Raw genomic sequence first — 21980 nt, forward strand, 5'->3', positions numbered from 1 at the left:
TCCACGGGTGTGTCTACACTACAGAGTATCTTATTCTGGAGTTATTAAACTATTCCGCAATAACACATCCACGGTACAGGGAAGCCCCAGTATAAATAAAACTTATTCCAAAATAGTGTATCCACACACAACAGAGCCTATTTTGGATTAAAGCTCCTGGCAGCACATAAAAGATAGGCACGTGCAACCTGTATTCCAGGGCTACAGAGCAGAGTTATTCTGGATTAGTTTATTTCAAAATAGCTCCTATTCTCTGCTTATACAGCTATTCCAAAATATCTATTTCAGAATAGGCGCTTTTCCTCATAGAATGAGGCTTACAGAATTCGAAATAAGCTGTCCACTATTTTGAAATGATTTCAAAACAGTGGTTGTGTTGTGCAGGCGCTCGCAATTGGAATAGTGGCCATTATTCCTGAATAACATGGCTGTCTCGACACACCCCAAGTGACAAAGCTCAAAGGCGTGATCCTTCTGGAATTTTAGTTCTGGAGGGATTTTTTTGCCAAACTATTCACTGAATTTACGGACCAATCAGAGGAAGGACAATGGGCAAAGGTTCAGAAAAACTGACTGAGAAGGAAAAGTTGAAAAAAAAACTACCCATGTGTAGTCTTGAAAAAAGACGACCACAGTAAGGGAAGACCTGATAATAGTCTTTAACAACACCAAGGGCAGTTACCCAGTGGATGGGGACTCGTTGTTCTCCCCGGTCTCATGAGGTAGGACTAGAAATAATGTGCTTAACCTGAAGCAGGGGAGATTTAAGTCAGTTATGACTGCTGCGTTCCCTCTAATTTTTTTTTCCCATCCATGTGGAGAATAATTTTATGTGCACCAAGGCATGTGTGACTGTGCACCACCAGTAGAAACACACACTGCCAGCTGCTATCTCTGTCGGGTGGCCCTCAGCTTACAGGAAGTGCTGGTTGCAAGGAGGACCTGTCTAATGGGGTGGGTGGAATGCCTGTCACTGGAGGTTATTAAGAACAGGTTGGAGAAGTTTACACAGTCCTGCCTCTGCACGAAGGGCTGGACTGGAGGATCTCTTGAGGCCCCTTCCTGTGCCCCCTTTGTATAACTTGACCAGAATTTGCAAATCGTTTCAGTACCTCTGAAAAATGCATTTTTTTCGGGGGGGGGGAGCATTTTCTATCTGCCCAAAGAATTCTTGCTTCTATCATCACAAGTCTTCCCCACATCAGAGCTCAACACGAGCTGGAAGTGAGGGGGAAGAGAGGAAATTTACATTTAAAGAAAAAAATCCCCCCTTCCAAACTCCCCAGATTTTTTAGCAAGATTCTCAGAGAGCGGAATGACGTGCAAAGCCTTTGTTACAAAATGACGTGATTAGCATCAGATTAGAACAGAATGGGAGGCAATTACCCCTCCTTGGATGGCTCCTGAGCAACCCAAACTGGCGACGTCCGGCTTCACTGCCAGGATCATCGGCGTCTTCATTACCGAAGGCAGTAGTGTGACCCCCTAGAGTTTCAGTTTCATGGCCAGGATGGAACTGTAGATCTGAGGGCTCATAGGCACATAACGCTTCTCTGATTCATCCAGGATGAACAGGGGGTCCTTGACAAGATCTGGGTTGAACCCTTCTTTTAGCAGCTGCCCTTTACAGTGCTTGAATGTCCCCGTGACCTCCAGCATGTCCTGTGCAACAAAACACAAGACCTGTCACACCAGTTGGCTCACTCTAGTGGTCCCGTCACATAAAAGGATAAAAGTCTACTGCAGCTGCCTGCTAGTGGAGTCGCTCCTTTAGCTCCAAGGCAGGGGAGCCTGCTTTTAGAGCTTTTAGTTTTGTCCCTAATCTTGCCCATGTTTTCAGGAGACTAGCATGGCTCAGGGCTTCTCTGCACTACAGACATTGGCTGGTACACCTGCCAGTGGACAGAGGTGGGAAAAGTACCCTGACAAGTTACTTGAGTAAAACAGGAGCTGCTTTCATGTCTGGATACTTGAGTGCAAAGTAGAGGTGACACGCATGTACGCGCTTTTACTCAAGTAGTTCTCCAGAGGGGCACCTGAACTTGTATTAAAGTACATTCCCACCCCCCACAAGCAGCTGTACATTTACTCAAGTAACTTTTGGGATACTTTTTTGCACCTCTGCAAGTGGAACACCGGAGCAGAGATGTGACAGAAGCCATTTTGCCAGAGCTGGAACTGGTTACCTCGGTAGCAAGGTGATTGGTTAACTCTAGCCCCGCGTTTCTCAAACTTTTCTTCACAAAGCAGCCCTTTTAAAAACTACATAGGAGTAACCCCGGTATCTACATGTTTCAGACACACACATTTTTTTACTACCATTGGAACACATTTGTTTAAACAACTCTGTAACGGGTTGGTAAGAAGAAATTGCCTATAAGCAATAAACTTGCCACTGTATTTATGACTCCGCAAAAAGGATAAACAAAGAAAAATTCAATGAACATAAATAATTCCAGGTTTTTTTGTTCATAACAAAAAGGTTGAGAAACACTGAATTAATGCTCCCTCTGGAAGAGTTCTGCATACCCCTGGGGGTACCCTGCTTGAGAACCACTGCTCCAGTCTCAGGGCGTTCTCAATTCCTTTTACTCTTAAACAGGGGGGGTATAAAAGAGCAGCTTTGGGGATGTAACTCGGTGTTACAGAGAATGGGGGGTCAGCAGGCCCTGCACCGCATCCGCAGTTTCGTGTGACTCTCATTCAGCAGGGAGAACAGGTTTGCCAGTTGATAGGGACACAGTGTAATACAGACTTGTCAGTACAGCAGCCAGAAACAGTCAGTCGAACTCTCATATGGGGGAGAAGAGGCCCTGAGGGTGTCCCCCAAACTGGAGACCCTGCTTCCTTTGTTCCTCTTCAGCCTCCACACTAACTACCTCCCAACAGCACATCTTCCAATTCAAAACCAGCCACCTAGCCCCATTGTTCTGTTTCCTGGGGAACAAAGGTACCACCTGGTTGCCTAGGTTACAAAGATCAGGACTTCCATTGCGGACGTGATGCCCATCACCACACACACACACACACTTTGTCACACTTGGCAATGGGATTTCTGCGCAAGATGAAAGCAAGAGGGGACAGCTCAGTCAACAAATTACCCCATTCGCTCTGAGGTATGAGGAACTGGCCACTGTCAGAAGACAGGACACCAAGCTGCCTGGGCCACTGGTCTGATCTGGCACGGACCCTCTTATGTTTTCATTGTAACAATTTGGCACGAGGTGGGTTCCCATAGAATGGTCTCAAACCTTTTCTTTGGGCTGTAGTATTGATGGTTTATAGCCATTAATCCTCACTGACTCTGGTTTTTGGATCTCTTGAGTCTATTTGGGTACGTCTACACAGCAGCCTTATTTCAAAACAAGCTCTTCCAGAAGAGCTGTGCTGGAAGAACTTATTTTGAAATAATGCTGCTACACAAAAAAATGCCTTTTGAAATAGCACTTCGCTATCTTGAAATAGTGTGTCCAGACCCAGTAGAGCCAGTTTTGAACCAGAACCATCGGATGCACTGTGGCTTATTTCAAAGTAGGCTCTATTCCCTTTCTACACAGCTCCTCTTTTGACACAGGAGCTATTACTTGTGGAATGAGGTTTACCTGTTTCAAAATAAGCCAACCACTATTTCAGAATTATTTCTCATAACAGCTGCATTGTGTACACTCTAGGACAGTTATTTCAAAATAGCTTTGCTGTGTTCACCTACCCTCTCTTAACAAACCAGTCCTTGGTCCTAGGATTTACCAGTGTAGAGTTCATAGGACTGGGTTCCCCCCTCTGGGTTTAAAGGCCCAGCCATCTGGATCTCTTACCCGCAGGCGGACAAAGCGTGGGATGGCGTAGTTTGGTAAGAAATCCTTGGTGTGTATGTAGAGTTTTTCACCATCAAAGACCATCCCTTCCTTCAGGCGCATTGCTGCCATCCCGGTTTTCCCTTCGTGTCCTGAAACACACGCACACTGGGCTTCACTTATGCGAGATGTTTTAAGGTGTTATGTGAAGCTGGCTGTGGTTGACTTTGGCTTTGTCTACGCTGCACAGTTAACCTGGGTCTGATTACCGGGGTTAGCCAAGCTCAGGCATGAACATGCAAAGCCCTACCCAACTGATGGTCTTGGTCCTCGCCCATATGTGCTCATCCCATTGTTCTTTGAGCTTAGCCGCTCTAGGCTTCTTTCCCATTCAATTGTATTAGTGGCAGGAGAGCTTGTTTGTCTTTGGGGGGAATTGTGGGAAGGGCATTGGAAGACTATCCACATCTGAATGAGTTAGACTGCCTGTAAAGCGGGCAGAGCCTGCATTCTTACACATCCCTGCTGCCAGTTCAGTGAACCAAAACTTAAAGCACCTCTGGACCCAGGCTAGAAACTTTTTACATGTGAACTGGGAGAGGTTTGAGTTACATCTGGGATGGGAGCCAAGGTTAGCTGGGCAGTGTAGACAGACCCTATGAGGTCCTAGCCTTGATGAGGCTGAGTGATTGATTTTAAGCTCAGAATGAGCACGATGAGCTTCTACTCTGATCTCCTGAGAAACATAGGCCAGAGAACTTTGCCCAGCATTCATCATCATCATCAATAACCGTGGGCTTCTTCAGGAAATCCATAACTTCAGTTTGAGCAACAGCAGATCCTTCAGAAAGCAGCACCCACACACCAATTGTTGGGAGAAACTACCACATCCATGGGTGGTGGGTAATGCAGGCAAGGAAGTCACTGCCTTCTCAATTCCGCCTACCTTCCCTGCCTCCTGGGAAGGCTGGGGCTACAGCCTGGCAGTGCTGGCCCTCCAGGAGGTCAGGACGGATCAGGCTGCAGTCTGGCAGGGCTTGGCCTGGGGATTGAGTGTGTATGGAAGGTTGTCAATGGGGCAGGGCTTCAGGTGGAAAGGGTGGGGCTTCAAGGTGCAAGGGATGGGGCTGGAGCTTGCCGTTCCCAGCTGGGCTTTCACCCACTGTAGGGGAAAAAGTGCTCTAAGGGTTAAAAGTTTTTTTTTCCACACTAACCAGACCTCACTCTGTAAGGGGATACTAGGGGGTCATCTGCACTTCTTTGAAGTCCCTACCTTGTCACCTAGAGACAATTTATCCTGTAGGCTCCTCTGTCTGGGTTATCGTGTACCTTTGCAGTGTAAACTGGCCTCAAGCACAGCTGGTGTTTGCAGACAAGTCTCAGGACAATCCTGCTGAGACTTTCATATGTTAAAGAAGACAATTAGCGACTAAACTGTCTAAACAAACTGTATAAAGAGTCCTGAGAACTGATTCTCAGGGCTCCCGCTTCTTTGGAAGCTGGCAGCCTGCATGTATGGATAATAAAGTTTCCTTTTAGATCTCACTCTTGCCTCACTGCTTTGACCTCCAGCCTTGGACCTTTGGGGGACACTGTACCGCAGGGGAAAGTGGGTTCTCTGACACCACCGCCCATGATGACATGCCTGGCCCAGTCGTTCCCAGGGTAAATTCCTTTCCCTCTTAGACATTGGCACCATATTGCTAGCTGGGGTTTGTCTAGTGTCCAGCCATACCAGGAACATTTTGGTGTTCGATGAAATAAGCCATGTCACATAGGAAGTTGCAGGCTGTGCCCACAGCTAACCTCTTGGATAAACTCAGCAGAGGGCATTGTTTAGGTCTGTCCCTGCACGGCTGGTATTCCAGCCCTCAGACCATTTGGTTCAACCAGAGACAAATGGGTTATGATGTTTTCAGAACTGCCAGCGAACCAAAATCTCTATTATTTTGCACAGCTCCCAAGGCCACCGACTAAGGCCTGGGGATTGATTGTTCATGGAAGGATCTGCAGATTCTTTACAGACTACTCTGTGCATAATTCCCAGCCTCTGGAAGAACATAGCTATTGCTCCATGTTTTGCACGTCTCTTCAATCCCAGCTTCCCTCCCTGCCACAAAGAAAGACTCAGACCCTGACTCAGCCACACTAAGAAATGGCTTTTAAAAGCAGCCTTATAATTGATACATGTAGGGGAGCCACTGTGTCATGGTGACATGAGCCTCCTGTGGCTGGGTGCGCACCTGGGACCGGCACACCATAGACGTTGACTTCTTCAATGAACGGCACCACTGCCAGCGTACGCTCCACCTCCGTCGTGGCAACGTTCTCCCCTTTCCAGCTGAAGGGAGAGAGAAAAGAGGAATCCATCCATCCATCCATCCATCCACATGCATTCCTAAATTTCCAGGCCAGAAGGGACTGGTGAATCATTAGGGTACACCTAGACTACGTGGAGGATGGACCCAGTCAGGGCTCATCTTCCAGGGTTTGATTTTGCACACCTGGTAGAGATGAGTGAAACTGAACTAACTGGGGTCAGCAGATGACCCCTCTACTCCTCAATATTGCCATGAGCAAGGGAGGTCAATGGTCCCATTGACCTCCCTCTGTGATGACAGTCAGGTAAGTTGATTGCAGATAAATCAATTCTAGCTACGCAATTGCCATAACTAGAATTGCGTATCTACAACCAACTTACCTGACTAATGTAGACCTGCCCTTTGGTTGCCCTACTCCACAGTGAGGTTTGGCCGGTCAATGTTTGGTACACAAACCGATGAAAAAAATATTTCCATTGATAATTATGTAACTTTACACATCAACAAAGCTTTTCTTAAAATGTGGCTGATTAGTATCAAAATCCAGAAATGCTGACTTTTAAAAGAGATTAGCAGATGAATGGGAAGGCCAGCCATTCGCTGCTGCTTTCAGGAGATCTGCTTTGCCTATTTAGAAATGAGAGGTTGAACTTTTTGTGTTTTCGTGGTTTGCAAAACTTTAACATTTTGAACCTCAGCCTCTTCTGATGCTGAATAATGGTCTGATCCTCTCCCTGCAGGATATTGTGCAGCTGCGAAAGTTTAAACATTACTATCCTCTGTTGAAATTATGTTTGAAGAATTGAATTCTGCCAAGCCTGTCTTTTGACAATGCCGTGGTGTCCGACCAGCTCTGGAGCAGTAGCCACTATAGTGGTTACTGCTAGAGTGACTAGCCAGCTATTCTGAAAATATATTTATTGTTCAAGCCAACTAGCCACACTCATCTGGCCAAACGGCATGTGGCTAGTTTTCTGGACCCCATGGGTTTAATATCTTCTGTCAGCATAGATGGGGAGAAATTGGAGGAGGTCCAGAGAAGAGCAACAAGAATGATTAAAGGTCTAGAGAATGTGAGCAATGAGGGAAGACTGAAAAAACTGAGCTTGTTTAGTTTAGAAGAAAGAAGACTTAGAGGGGACATCATTAGCAGTTTTCAAGTACCTACAAGAGGGCGGGAGAAAAGGAGGAGGGATAAAAATTGTTCTCCTTGGCCTCTGACGATAGGACAAGGAGCAATGGGCTTAAACTGCACTAAGGGAAATTTAGTTTGGACATTGTCAGGGTGGTTGAACACTGGAATACATTGCCTAGGGAGGTTCTGGACTCTCCTTCACTGGAGATATTTAAGAGCAGGTTAGACAGACACCCATCAGGGATGGTTTAGAAGGCACGAGGTCCTGCTGTGAGAACAGGGGGCTGGACTCGATGACCTCTCAAGGTCCCTTCCAGTGCTAGTGTTCTATGATCCACTGTGTCTCCACCAGGAGGCTCTGCCCTGGTAACTAGAACAGTAAATCATGCACGACTTGACTTAGACCCTTGTACACCGGGTGGAGCACAGGTCATCTACAAGTCTGCTCCACTTCGCTCTGTCCCAGGACAAAACTAGCTGAACTCCAGGAGTAACCCTGCCGGGCACAGTGCAGCGCAAATCGCTTTTCACAAGAAAACTGAGGATCTTTTCTTGTGGTTGCAGGTTCTGCCTGTAGGAAGGAACAAGCCAACCATCCCGGGCCTGTGAGAGTGAGGGGTCACGTTCCAGGACAGGTTGAAGACCGTCAGTAACGTGCTGGAGGGTAACGAAGAGCCCCACCACAGTGAGTCTTAGTGCCCGGGCCAACTGACTCGGTTTGAGGGCGCTCAACCTGGCAGGCTAGATACCTGGGCAGGGTTGGAGAGGGGTGAGAGGGGATGGTCTTGGAGTCTGGGATTTTTCCAGCCTGAGCCCATTGCCTACACTGCTCATAAATATGAACCCCACAAGCCCAAACCAGATGACCCGGACTGCAAACTCAACGCATGGGTGTAACGGGGTCTTCCTGCTCTTGGGTGCTTCTCCATGGCCAAGGGTACCAAATATGTCTAGTCTGTTGCACTTATGGCTTTGAGGGTGGGATCTGACGAGCCCTGTCCAGGCCTGGCTCTTGCCTAGGTGGAAGCTCAGCTCACACTCAGCGCTATCTAAGTGCTGCTGGGCTCCCAGACAGCAGAAGAACCCGCCTGGGTGGAGCTCCTGAATGGAACTGCCCGGTCCTAGCCCAGCAGCCTCTCTTATACAGGCCTGCTGGGTCCCGATTTGCTGCCACAAAAGTAGCCGCTCTGTCCTCCGTGGAGGGCCTCTTGTTGGTTCCTCTCATTGGATGGGGTGTGGCAAGGCCTCTGGTCTCCTGAATCAGGGCTTACTCCACCCCCTCACAAACTGGGGCTGCATTTCTTTTTTTCTGTGCAGACATAACTCACTCCGAAGTCACATTAGTGCTTTTGCCAGTTCTTTTTTTTTTTTTTTTTTCTGATGGCTTTATTTTATCTTGTGCTCTGTGGCTTGTACATCCACCCACTGGCTTGAACTATTAGGGGTTAAGCACAACAGCCCAGTCTGAGTTAGGCTCCTTTGAAAACCCAGCTAGACAGTGAATTACCAGGCTCCTGGGCCGTCTTTTTTTAACAGCGGGTGGGCAGTGTGGCCTCGTAGCTGTAGCACTCGCGGGGCGGGGGGGGGAGGGGGGGACTCAGAAGACCTGGGTTTTGTTCCCTGCTCTGCAGCTGGGTGACCTTGGAGCAGGCATGTGCCCTCTTTGTGCCTCAATTTTCCCATCTATAAAATGGAGGCAATACGTCCTGTCTCCATTGTAAATTGCTACGAGTGCTAGCTACTGCTCTGTGTGTGTACAGCAAAGCAGACTGAAGGGTCCAGCCCTCATAGAGGTCTATAAGTGCTTCAGGTTGAACTTTTCCCGTCTAGAACCCTTGGAACCTGATTGGTGCTGAACAAGAGAATTCGCCAGACCACAGGAGGTCAGTATTGTCTTAGCACATTCCCAACACTCCCACTGCTCACTGGGCTCTTCAAAGACTCTGAGGGGTGAACTGCAGCTAAGTAGCAGCACAGAACACTGAGAACAAGAACTAGGGGCCGTCCACCAACTTTTTGGGACCACAGGAAACTTGGCCGCACTCATGATAAGCAGCAGTCCGGCTAACTAAAATCAGGCCAGATTACGGAAGTTGCCGGACGAGAAAGTGCCAGATTAGAGAGGTTCAATCTGTACCAGCACTGGACTCGCCAGTTCATCCCACCCCAGAAAAGACAGTGGCTGGGTCCCAGGAGGGTAATGGCATACTGTGGAGCCTACCGGAATGTGTCTCCCACCCGGTCGTGGAAATACAAGAAGCCCTCGTGGTCCACCACGAGGAGGTCTCCGCTGTTGAAGTAGAGGTCCCCCTTCTTCATCACATCCCTCAGGACCTTCTTCTCTGTCTTCTGGAGGTCGCCCGCGTAGCCTTCGAAAGGGGAGATCTTCGTGATCTTCACCACAAACAGCCCTGCCTCACCTGGAAGGGAGAAGGAGAAGCCAGGCGGATGTCTCCTTTATGGAGCACAGCCCATCTTGGCCAGCTTTCACAGGAGAAGAAGGACTCCTCATGGGAGAGGAGAAGAAGGATGAGGGGTCTAAACCCCAAAGAGGAAGCAGTGTCCTCAGCCAGTGGCATACGACGTTGTTGCGCTGTACAAGTGTTTCAAGGGAGGGTCTTTGTAATGGGCTGCGCTTGGGGGCGATTAGGAGCTGCGGGTGCCAGAAGTCACCAGGGTGGGGTCCTGGTGCGTCTCTCGCTCTGTCAAGGATGATAACCCCGTGCGCAGCCTCCTGCGCATTGCACTGGCTTTGCACAGAGAACCGGCCCAGGACGCTCCAAGGGAGATGCCAAGACTCCAAAATCAGAGAAGACTCGAAGGTGCCAGGCCAGTGTATTGTAAACGAAGCCCAGTCCTAGCGGCACCGGACCAGAGGCCTACAGTTAGGCTCACACATGGGCTTGTGACAATGGACATTGTAGGCTGGACATCGAGGCCCGACAAAGAGTTAAGTCGAGGTACCCCAATACTTACAGACTAAGACAAGCAATCGTTGAGAGACACCTCACGTCTCATCTTACGCATTTCCTGACGCATTGGTTAACCCCCTTGCTCAGGCTGGACATCTTTGGTCTGGCACCCTCAGGACCTGGCCAGTGCCGAACTAGAGAATTTGCTGGACCACAGGAGATCAATATTCTCTGGAGGCATTATCACCGCTTCCACTGCTTACTAGCAACATTGTGGTCCGGGTTGTGCCCCAGTCCTGCCTCTCCCACCAGGTGCTCTGACCATCCTGGGGGCATAGAACAGGGGCCTCCCTGACTTGCTCAGGGGCCCGGCCAAGCTGTCAGCCCCACTGGCTGCATTATTAGCTGCATTTCATATGAGAGCAACCAAGGCACAGACTCTCAATGGTATTTAGGCACCGAATATCCCTTATGCTTAGTGGCTCTGGGCCTAGGGAGCCAGCCTGAGGTTGGGAATATAATCCAGGTCTCTGAAGAGCCAGGGAAAGACTCTAAGCACTGCACCGCACTCCCTTCCCCCACCAGCACCTGCTTTTATTCTTACCTGGGGGGACTGGGATGCAGCACCCTCTCTCATCCCGCACGGGTTCATCCTGCTCCACATTGTACCGGATCAGCTCAAAGGGCGCCAATATCTGGAGGGCAACGAGGTGACAAAGACAGAAAGGAGCTGGAAAAATGATGCCAGCGTCCCTCGTGCACCCGTTATCGGGATCCAACACCTTCCTTTCCTCCACCAGCCCAGGGCAGGTTTCTTACCCTCCGGCACCTAAGTCACTTAGGCTGCTTTGAAAAATCTGTCTCTAAATAAATTGGCCAGAGGAAAAGGTGGAACTAATATCTACTGGGGGAACGTGCCTGCCTTTCACATGGGGGTGACATTTGCATTAGCCAATGTGTGCTCAGACCTCCTGTGAGTCCGGCCAGCCATCGAGGGCTTTGCGGCATGAGGCCACAGCGGCGGATTCCTCCGGGGGCAGGAGGGTCACTGCCTGTGACTTTCTGCCCAAACAGTAGCAGTCTGGCATTGGTGTGGGTGTCATGTGTACCAGGGATTTTAAGCGTGGCCTGTTAGAAGGTGACATGGCCACAGGGAGTGGGTATAACAGGGCTGGAGGCAGAACATTGAGCCTACGTTGTAAGAATTTGCCTTGTAACGACCCCGTGGAGGAGCCAGTCAAGACATGGCCAGATAGCTAGTGAGAGAGAATCTCGGCCCCCCGACTGCTCAGCCTCCAGTCAGATGAGACAGACGAAAGATGTGGGGAAAAGAAGGATTGTTCGGCATCTCTTTGTGCTGTATTTGGACAGTGCCCAGCACAATGGGGCCTGATCCAGGACTGCTGTGTACAAGTGTGACCATAATACACCTAATCAATAACATACAGCTTCTAGCACAATGGGGCCTGATCCAGGACTGCTGTGTATAAGTGTGACCATAATACACCTAATCAATAACGTACAGCTCCCAGCACAATGGGGCCTGATCCATAGCTGAGGCACCTAGGCGCTACCGTAATACACCTAATAAATAATGTACTGCGCCAAGCACAACAAGGCCTGATCCAGAACTGGTGTGTATGGTCACTAACATAACACACCTAAGAAATAATGTACAGCACCCAAAACTATGGGGCCTGATTCATGACTGGTGGGGTAGGTGCTACCGTAATACACCTAATAACTATATAGCTCGATCCGTGGCTGGGGCACCTAGGCACTACCCTAATGCACCTACCCTATCTGAACTAAGCCCATCACACTAACAAGCATGGGCCGTCCTTGGTCGGGGAAAGAGAGAAGCGCGTGCCTCACCTTGTAGAAGAAGCTGGCCCTTCCTATGGCTCCGATCTTCCCCATGGAGTTAATGAACCCACTGTTCCCCTCCGTGGCCCCATAGAACTCGCAGATGTGGATGGGCCCGAAGCGCTGGAGAAATTCCTTCCAGACCTCCATCCGCAAGCCGTTGCCCAACGCCAGCCGCACACTGTGTTCTCGCTCGTTCTCCCTCTGCAAGGCAAATGGGCCGAGGTGGGAAGAGAACCCAACGAGCTACTTCAGGAGAAGTACCCCTGATTTGGGAACAAATGTCATTAAGTCCAAGTTACTGGTGTCCCTCTGGGAAACTAGTTCAGAAAAACTACATGCGCACGCACATCACCCATCTGGATTGTACTCAAGTATCCAGAAGTAACAGCAGCTGCACTTTTACTCAAGTAACTTTTTGAGTACTTTCCCCAACTCGTGCAAGGCAAGAAGACACAGGTGGGAAAAGTACCCTAAAAGGTTACTTGAGCAAAAGTACAGCTGCTTCGGGAAGAAATGTAATTAAGTAAAAGTTAAAGTGTCTTTCTGGAAAATTACTTGAGTAGAAGTACAAAAATGACACACTCGTGTTGTGCTCGAGTGTACACAAGTACCCACGGATTTCCTTAGGGTACCGGCTTTTCACTTCTGGATACCTGAGTACAATCAGGATGTGACGCTTTTGGACTTTTACTCAAGTTTTCCAGAAGGGCACTCGATGTTTTACTTAATTACATTTCTTCACAAAGCAGCCATCCTTTTACTCAAGTAACTTTTTGGGTACTCTTTCCAACGCTTCACACAGGGCAGGGGTGCAGGATTGGCACAGAGAGGAGGGCACCTCTCACCCTGGGTCTTCTGCCTCTTCAGAAGAGGGCATGAGGGCAGGGGGCTGGACTCGATGGCCTCTCGAGGTCCCTTCCCGTCCTGCTCTTCTATGATTCTATGATTCAGGGAGTTCCCAGGGGACCCAGGCACCATGTGAATCCCCGTGCTGTGGTGGAAGGGGCCAGCGGCACCATGCTGGGAAGGGGTTGCTCAGCAGTCGCTTTAAAGGTAAACAGAAGGAGCAACTCAGCCGTTCTATGTGGTAAGAACAGCGATGGGGCAACTGCCCAAGGTTTCAAGACCACTTGGCAGGGCACAAGCTAGGAAGTGTCAGATGGGGGGGGGGCGTCACTGGTTGTAAACATGGGGGCGGGGCTGGGGGCCTATGAGCAGGGGGTTGGGCGCGATGACCTCCGGAGGTCTCTTCCGGCCCTAGGATTCTATGACACCAGGAGGAGGAATGTGAGGGTGACCTGGGGATGAAGCTGAGACAAAGCTCCTTGGGCACGGGGCTGGCAGGAGGGGCAGACATGGGGATGGTGCAGCCAGGAAGCTGAGTGATAGTTGCCTAAGTACTTGTGGCAAGTTTGGAGCAGTTTGTTGATGCCACTGGGGGTTTCTGGACTCTGGTTGAGTTGGTGCCGCGGTGGCGTTAATAATAACAATGCTACAGGGAAGATGCTGCATTAACACCACCCCCCCACCCCGCAGCTCCCCCATTGGAATTAGCCCCAGAGGACAAACCATTGCTGCTCCATCCCACCCCTATGGACAATCTAGGGTCCCCGCCCCTGCCCCCCCGAGCCCAGGGGAAAGGCCTTGGCTTACCTTGGGAGCATTGCACAGATAGCGCATCACCTCCCCTACGTACTGGATCACAGAGACATGGTATCGCCGGCAGTCATCCCAGAAGTGGGAGACGGAGAACTTGTACCGCAAGACGCAGGTGGCTCCTAGGAGAGAGGGATGGAGAGGTGATGAGGGACACGAGAGCCCAGGACCCCCACCAAATGCAGCCATTCTAGTCTACCCTGAGGCCATAAAGGCTCTGAAAAGGCAGCTGGTGTCATGGACCTGCTGCTTAGCCCACTGATTTGAATTTCTGTATCTTCTGCACAACAATTCATTAAATCCAGTGTCTCGTCTTTCAATCTCCCCCTTGTACCCTCTTTTTGCTCTGTGTGTAGCGCCTAGCAGCACAGAACTATACCGGCTGAGTGCCATCATAAAACAAATAATAACAGGACTATGGCAGGAGTCCCTAGGTGGTGTTGCTATGTAAAGGGCTTTTCTGAGTGTGCGAGCAAATCGTCAGTCTTTGGAGACATGTTTAAATGGAAGTTTTGTGAGGCCATTGAGAGCCAATGATGGACCTATCCTCCAGGAACTTATCTAAATCTTTTCTGAACCTGTTTGGCCTTCCCAGCATCCCTGGCAGTGAGTTCCACTGGTTGACTGTGCGTTATGTGAAGGAGTATTTGGCAAAGGGGTGACAGACATCTAAATAAGTTGGTTTCAGAGGAGGTAAATTCCATATGCTCTAAGCTTTATGCCGAGAGAAGAGGTTTAGAGCACAGCTCGGCACAATGAGCAATAACTTAGATGGGCCCAACTCTTTGTTCCGTGACTGGATAGCACCTAGTCCAGCAGGTTCTCCTGGGTCCAGAGTCACAGAGTTTCAGGCTAGAAAGGACCATCTGATAACTTTGCTGAACTCCTGTATGTCACAGGCCACAAAACTCCACCCAGCACCTTTCCACCAAACCCAGCAACTGAAGCTAATTAAGCTGCTCAAAGATGATCTGGCATGGGAAAATGTACTTTTTGCACATCTATCTATCTATCTATCTATCTATCCCCACCCACCATCTGTCGTCTAGCTATCTCTGTCCACTGCCTCTATCTATCTACGTATCTCCACCCACTCACCCTCTCTCTTCCTCCATACCAAACCACCTCTCCATCCATCCATCCATCTTTCCCACTGATGCATCCCTGCACCCTCTGTGTCTTTAGGCCCATGCAGCTAATCTGTACATACCAACCTCCAAGCATCCTCCGAGTCCGACGGTCAGCGCAGCCGAGTGGTACAGCGGCAGAGGGGTGTAGATCACGTCAGCGGCGGTGACGCCACATATTCGTAACAGCATCACCATACTGCCCAGCTTTCTGTGGGAGATGACGGCAGCTTTCGGGAGTCCTTGTGGGACAGAGGGGTTGTACTGAGTGATGCCTCATGAGGTTGGTAGTGGAGTTACAATATAACCCCTCACAGCTTTATGAACCAGGCTCCTTGGCTGAACTACATCTCCCACGATGCCCCATAGTCAGGCATTCCCATGGTGTACCACTTCCCTATATGTGCTCTGCCCCCAGCTCTTGTCTCTGCTCCACCCTCCCCCCGAGGCCCTGCCCTCACTTTGCCTCTTTCTGTTCCCACCCCGCCCCCCTCCACGAAGCTCCCCTCTCTCCCCAAAGCACCTCCTGCCAGCCACCAAGCAGCTGATCAAAGGTGCCACCAAACAGCAATAGATGAAAGGTGCCTGAGCACCCACTATTTATTTCCATAGATAGTTGAGCCCCACGAATCATGGCCTCTGCAAAGGGAAACCTGAGCTCCAGCTCCCACGGGGCCCCAGAGTGGTATTTCATGTGGCATTGTGGCCAAAATATTTTGACATGTGCATTTCCATCAGTCAAAACCAGAATGTGTCGGTTTCAGTTTGTTTGGCTGTTTGCCGCCAAAATTGTGAACAATTTAGACAAAAACAAAACTCATATGTTTCGAGAAAAAAATCCATATGCAGCCCCCACCGAGCTCTACTCTCGCTCAATATTGTGAAACCGGAAATGGCTGCCATTTTCCAAGATGGCTGCCCTCCTATCAAAGCCTTGGGAGTCCTATCGCCTGGTTCCTTAGCTAGGATGCAGAAGTTTATAGTTGCTGAAGACTCCTGTGTAGGGCGGACGGCAGACAATTTTTTCATACTGTCACAGAAAAAGTTTGGCCTGGGCAGTTTGCAGCCATCTCAAAATCAGCAGCCATTGTGTGAAAGCGACCACATCATGTACACAGCAGCCCTGAACTTGTGAACCGCTCCCCCTTCCGCAAACCCTGAAGCACCTAAAACTAGCCTCAAACTGCTTTCTGTTTCTATCTCTGCAAAAGTGATGTTTTGCAAGGATTCTGTTAACTACCAATCAGGTAACGGCTAAGTGCAGCCACTGTATAAAAGATCCCTGGCTCTGTATCCAGGCAGAGTCTTTGTACCAAGGTACTTGGCTCCCCTTTCTTTCTTCAGAAATAAATCTTCCTTATCCCTGTCTAGTTGTTATTGGCTGTCAGCTAGGCGGACCGAATTTTCGGTGACAATACAGTGCTGTCCTTAGGGCATGTGGGGCCCTAAGCAGTACTGGTAAACTGGTGCCCCTGGGCCTGACTGCTGCTCGGGGGCGGGGGTTGGCGATTTTTGGAGAAGTGAATTTATCATCGTCTGCAGCCCACTAACAAAATATTTTGAAGCAATTTTTAAACGAAGGTGAAAGTGAAAACCCAAAACCTTTCATTTCGAAAATGCCAAAATGGCGCCTTTCACCCCTTTCAGAGCCGGCTTTGCTCTGCAGCTCCCAGCCATCTCTAGCAGCCGTCAGTTATTCACACCAGAGATAGCAGCCGTCTTCCAAGGGAGCTGCACTTTTCCTATGAAGACAGACTCGAGTGGCTTCTCTCTTGGCCTCTTACGTATTATTAGTCTTGGCAAAACTTGATTGTTTTAATCATTTTGACAGATAAGATCAATGTTTATTTTAAAGTATTTTTTTTCCAATTTTGAATTGATTTACCTTTTCACAGGTGTGCTGAATGATGGGCTTTCAGCGTCTTAATCTGATTTTTATTCACCTAAATTTTCACTGTGGTGGGAAATTAGAGGCGTCTGGAGACACTGACTTTTGGCTTTGACAGCAATGCCCTCTCTGTCCCCGCCCCCCCAGTGCAAGTGGTGGGCGGGGCCTTGGAGAAGAGGCGGGGCCACAGCCTGGACATCAGGGTCCAAAAAAGATTAATCAGGCCCTCTGGATACAGAGCAACCGCTCTGGTTTGGTAGGTGCCTGAGTCCAGGAGCATCCACCTTTGGGTGGTCAGACAATGGGTGGTGAGACCACAGTTACGTATTGGCAATAGATACTGAGATTCAAAAACTTTAAAGCTGTAATGGTTAAAATACATCGGCCTCGCATGTCAGCTCGCACGGAGGAAAGAGCCTTCAATCAAACTCAAATGCGTTTCCAAGCAGCATTTTCATTGTTTGTTCACGTTAACGGTGATCAATGGAAACATTTTGGGTCAGTTTGTGTGTGTGTGATGAAACTGATGTTTCTCGACACGGAACAATAAACAACTAAATCATAGTTACAGAGAGGTGGCCGTGTTAGCCTGTATCTTCACCAAACCGAAAAGCCATCCTCTAGCACTTTAAAGAGTAATAAAATAATACCTTAGGTGATGAGCTTTCGTGGAACAGACCCACTTCTTCAGAGCTGGAATTTGTCCCATGAAAGTTCATCACCAATTAAATCATAGAAATGCATAACGGGAAGGGACCTTGACAGTCCAGCCCTCTGCACAGAGAGAGGACTGCCTATTACCTAGAACAAGAAGTCAGCAACCCCAGGCATGTATGCCAAGAGCGGCATGTGAGCTGATTTTCATCAGGTGCGAGGTGGGAGCTCACCCCGACCCTCCTCCACCATGCAGCCAGGAGTTTGTTAAAAGCCAGGCCGCTTGTGGATTAACAAAAGACCGGCTAATGCTCCCAACCACCACCTCAACGGCAAAGCTCTGCATCTTTATGTATTTAAGAATGAAGCTGTTGTAAGTAGGACTATTAGTGACCTTAAAAAGTATCACTGGCACTTGAACTGCACAAAAAGGTTAAATTTTGTCACGCCACCACAGCAAGGTTGTTGACGCTTGGCCTAGACTCTCACTGGCAGATGTTTGTCTAACCCAGCATTACTCAACCATTTTTATAAAGTACCCCTTTTGAAAAAGAAAATTATAAGTACTCCCAGACTTCTGTCCCATACCCCTGAGGGTAGGCATACCACCGCTTGAGAAACATGTCCCAAAGGTAATCTGAGGTCTTGAAACAACTGCCATCCAACCTTTGCAGATTACTGTCCCCTTTTCAGGAGTCAGATTTATTTTGCATACCACCTAGTTATACCTCACTTACAAATGACTTCCAAAAACATCTCAGAAGATGACTACTGACAACTGCCTGACTTTCTACCATCCTATTATCAAATGAATGAATTGGAATAGAAACATTGCAGTGACATTTCAGCGTAAGGTGTATGGAGCAGTAGAAACAAGTCAGTGTCTGAATGAACTTTGAGGTTGTACTGACTTTACTAGTGCATTTATGTCACCTGTTGTAGAACTAGGCAAATACCTAGCTGAGGTCATGTACCACTGAAGACCAGGGTGTATCCCTGGTTGAGAAATGCTAGTCTAACCTGTTCTTAAAAACCTCCACAACTCCCCAGGTAATATATTCCAGTGCCTAAACACCCTGGCTACGTCTACACGTGCAGCCAACATCGAAATAGTCTATTTCGATGAATAACGTCTACACGTCCTCCAGGGCCGGCAACGTCGATGTTCAACTTCGACGTTGCTCAGCCCAACATCGAAATAGGCGCTGCGAGGGAATGTCTACACGTCAAAGTAGCACACATCGAAATAGGGATGCCAGGCACAGCTGCAGACAGGGTCACAGGGCGGACTCAACAGCCAGCCGCTCCCTTAAAGGGCCCCTCCCATACACAGTTGCACTAAACAACACAAGATCCACGGAGCTGACAACTGGTTGCAGACCCTGTGCCTGCAGCATAGATCCCCAGCTGCCGCAGAAGCAGCCAGAAGCCCTGGGCTAAGGGCTGCTGCCCCCGGTGACCATAGAGCCCCGCAGGGGCTGGAGAGAGAGCATCTCTCAACCCCTCCAGCTGATGGCCGCCATGGAGGACCCAGCAATTTCGACGTTGTGGGACGCGGATCGTCTACACGGTCCCTACTTCGACGTTGAACGTCGAAGTAGGGCGCTATTCCTATCTCCTCATGAGGTTAGCGACTTCGACGTCTCGCCGCCTAACGTCGAAGTTAACTTCGAAATAGCGCCTGACGCGTGTAGACGCGACGGGCGCTATTTCGAAGTTGGTGCCGCTACTTCGAAGTAGCGTGCATGTGTAGACGCAGCTCCTGACAGTCAGACATATCCTAAATCTTTCCTCCCACAATTTAAGCCCATTGCTTCTGGCCCTGCCCTCGGTGGACAAACAGAACAAATGTATCCCGCTCCTCTTTATAACAACAGCCTTTCCAGGCTGCCTGAAGAACCAGCTAGAGCTTCGGACAGCTCCCATCCTACGGCCCCTGCTCACCTGTGGTGCCCGAGGTGTAAATGTAGAGGGCAGTGGATTTACTGGTCACGTTGGCTCGGAAAGAGTTAGGCAACGGCTCCTGGGAGGCGGCGTCTATCTGGCCCTGGAGAGGCTCTACACCTTCAGTGGGGGACGTGGCGCTCACGTAGAAAACCCGGAACCCTTCCTGTTTCAGGGTGGGCAGAACCTCCTCAACAGCCTCTTTGAGATCTGAAAGGGAGGTGAGAAAGACATTTTTCCCCACTGAGGGACACAGGGAAGGTGATCATCCGTCCCGTTTTCCCCAGGACAGTCCCTTACTTGAGCTGTCTCACAGGTGTCCCGACGCTTCTAAGCAAATGGGCCAATTGTCCTGTATTTTGTGGGGCTCTGTTCCCCGGCACCCTGTGTCTCAGGGCGGCAGCCTCTGCTGCCAGGGAGCCCCGCTGCAGGGCAGCTGCCCAGTTCCCCAGCCTTGGGGCAGAACCCCCTCTGCCAGGAAGCTCCTCTGTGGGGAGGCTGCACTGTTACCAGGTGTTGTGTGCCTCTGGGCAGCAGCTCCTGCCGTGGGGCAGCTCCTCCACTGGGAGGCTGCCCTGTTCCCTGCCCCGCCTGCTGGGAGGCTGTGGAACCCCTATTATCAGCGCGCGCACACACACACCTCTCCCCTGCCAAGAGGTTGCCAGGCCCCCACCCTCCGCTCCCCCTCATTGGGTGGCTGTGGAGCCCCCATCCCCAGTGCCTTGCCGTGGGGCAGCAGCCTCCGTCGCCAAGGAGCCCTGACGCAGGAGGGCATCTCTGGAGAAGCGAGACTCACAGGTGCCTGCAGGCTCTGACGGGCACAGCACACTCACTATGACAGGCTGTATCAACACACAGCCTTAACCAGGTGGTCTGCCCCAAACCCACGACACAGCAAGCAGGGCTGGCAGGAGCAACCCCCAGGGGCTTGCAGGACCCCCGGGCACCTTTCCCGCTTGCTACCCTAGCGCCAGCCCTGGCTTGTATATGCAGAAAACCAGTGGTTGTACCACAGCCGGGCCTGGGCATGTTCCTAGTGCGTTGAGTTCAGGGCTGTCCTTACCCGTATCCAGAACATGCAGCTGCAGAGGGCACCTGAAAATCTGGGGCACCGCTGGGTCTTAATTGCCCCTCTCACCTCTTCCTAGCCCTGTCCTGTGGCTGCTGCAGCCTGGTGAGTCTTCCCCCGGCAAGGATCTACATCAAGGATTCCCAGCCAATGGGCTGGGACCCAAACATGGGTCACCATCTGATTTTCTAAGGGTCGCCAGCTGGGCAGCTCTGAGCCATATGCGGCTCTTTAAGGAGTCATTTGTGTTGTGCGTAAATCATCTGTACGGACATTATCGCCCCCGTGAGTCAGGGATACCATGATTTTGGCGGGAAGGGGCTGTGTGAGAAAAATCCCCTCAGACACATAAAGCTTCAAACTGTCATTGCTTGTCCGTTGGCAGCACTCTAACGGTTCTTTGTGACCGGTAGCTCCCCCGGGAATTTGAATTGTTCCACGTGTTCATCCATATTCATGAATCAAAGGTGTCCAGATTTGCACAGGGGCAATCTGATTGGGTGAGCCTGGATGGTTTCCAGACCCTTCCACCAGGGGGTGGACCTGGTTGAGGACTTTACCTGTATGATAAAGGACTCATGAATAATTCATGAGAACCGTCTCTATAAGCAGGGCTTGCAGCCCGTTCTGATCGGCCCTGGATGGGAAGGCGTGGCTGAAACAGCGTCTGCCAAGTCCCTAGGCCAGCCCTTTGTGCGAAGATTGAAGCGCACGACTGTCACCTTCCAGGAGGTGCAAGACCGTCACCACCCGGCGTCCCTGAGGCGGCGTCTTCAGCAGCCAAGCAGTGTCTCTGTGGGGGAACTCACCAGGGGTCGAACTGGCCTGTGTCCGCGCAGCTACTGCGTCCCTGGCGTAGTGAACCCCAGAGCCTGCCAGGAGCAGCCTAATACCGGACCTGACCTTTTCACCAGACAAGTATCCTAACTCCCCGGCAGGTCTGCGCTTTGCGCAGGGCCTATAGACAGAACATCACTGCTCAGCCAGTAGCTGAGGGACCCCTAGGGAGGAGCAGGGCCGATCCCCCTGCTGTGTGCCTGCCCGGCAGGGCAGGTGCAGCACCCCGAGGACCGACCTTAGGCCGGGCCTTGCTGGCCTCTGGCTGAACTCTAATCCAGAAAGACATTTATTTAGACTGCTTATAATTTCAAACTGTTATTACCTTAATTGATTTGTCTTTTAATAGTAGTTAATGTTAAATTGTTAGTAATAGATAAGACAAGACTGTGAAATTATTTTATTAGTTAATTATGGATAGTAATTGTTAGTTATTGATACTTAGAGGGGAATTTTTAGTAATTTGTTAGCAAAATACATAACAAGGTGAAGGCGTGGCCTCCCTTTCCCTGTTTTTCTCTATTTGGCACAATAGAGAGGTTAGCACCCCTATCGGCCTTGTATAAAACTATTTGGATCGGAGTAGCGACCCAATCCCGGCAAGGGTAAGAGGCGTAGCGCCCTCTCCCTCCTGTCAATCTAAAATACATATATTAATTACTTTCCTTTAAACTTACCTCTGCACCTACTTACCTGAGACCTCGTCACAACCTTGCGTTAAATATGTTCATCTTTCGTTTAGTGCAAGTAAGTGTGTACTGTTATTAGAACAAA

General features: G+C 49.9%; 1 protein-coding gene across 1 annotated transcript in view; it reads right to left on the reverse strand.

Annotated features, from left to right (window-relative positions):
- Window positions 1–1485: 1485 nt before the first annotated feature.
- The window catches only part of SLC27A5 (solute carrier family 27 member 5), a 28817-nt gene continuing 8322 nt past the window's right edge, over window positions 1486–21980 (reverse strand). Inside the window, exons 2-10 of the mRNA XM_075017796.1 lie at window positions 19301–19510; window positions 14898–15056; window positions 13685–13809; window positions 12038–12232; window positions 10767–10857; window positions 9472–9670; window positions 6038–6135; window positions 3816–3946; window positions 1486–1662 (exon numbers count right to left, since the gene is read on the reverse strand). Coding sequence (XP_074873897.1) covers window positions 1486–1662; window positions 3816–3946; window positions 6038–6135; window positions 9472–9670; window positions 10767–10857; window positions 12038–12232; window positions 13685–13809; window positions 14898–15056; window positions 19301–19510 — 1385 coding nt within the window. The remainder of the gene's footprint in view (window positions 1663–3815; window positions 3947–6037; window positions 6136–9471; window positions 9671–10766; window positions 10858–12037; window positions 12233–13684; window positions 13810–14897; window positions 15057–19300; window positions 19511–21980) is intronic.

The sequence above is a fragment of the Carettochelys insculpta genome, chromosome 22 (genome assembly GCF_033958435.1).
Source record: "Carettochelys insculpta isolate YL-2023 chromosome 22, ASM3395843v1, whole genome shotgun sequence".
In the NCBI taxonomy this organism is placed as follows: domain Eukaryota; kingdom Metazoa; phylum Chordata; order Testudines; family Carettochelyidae; genus Carettochelys; species Carettochelys insculpta.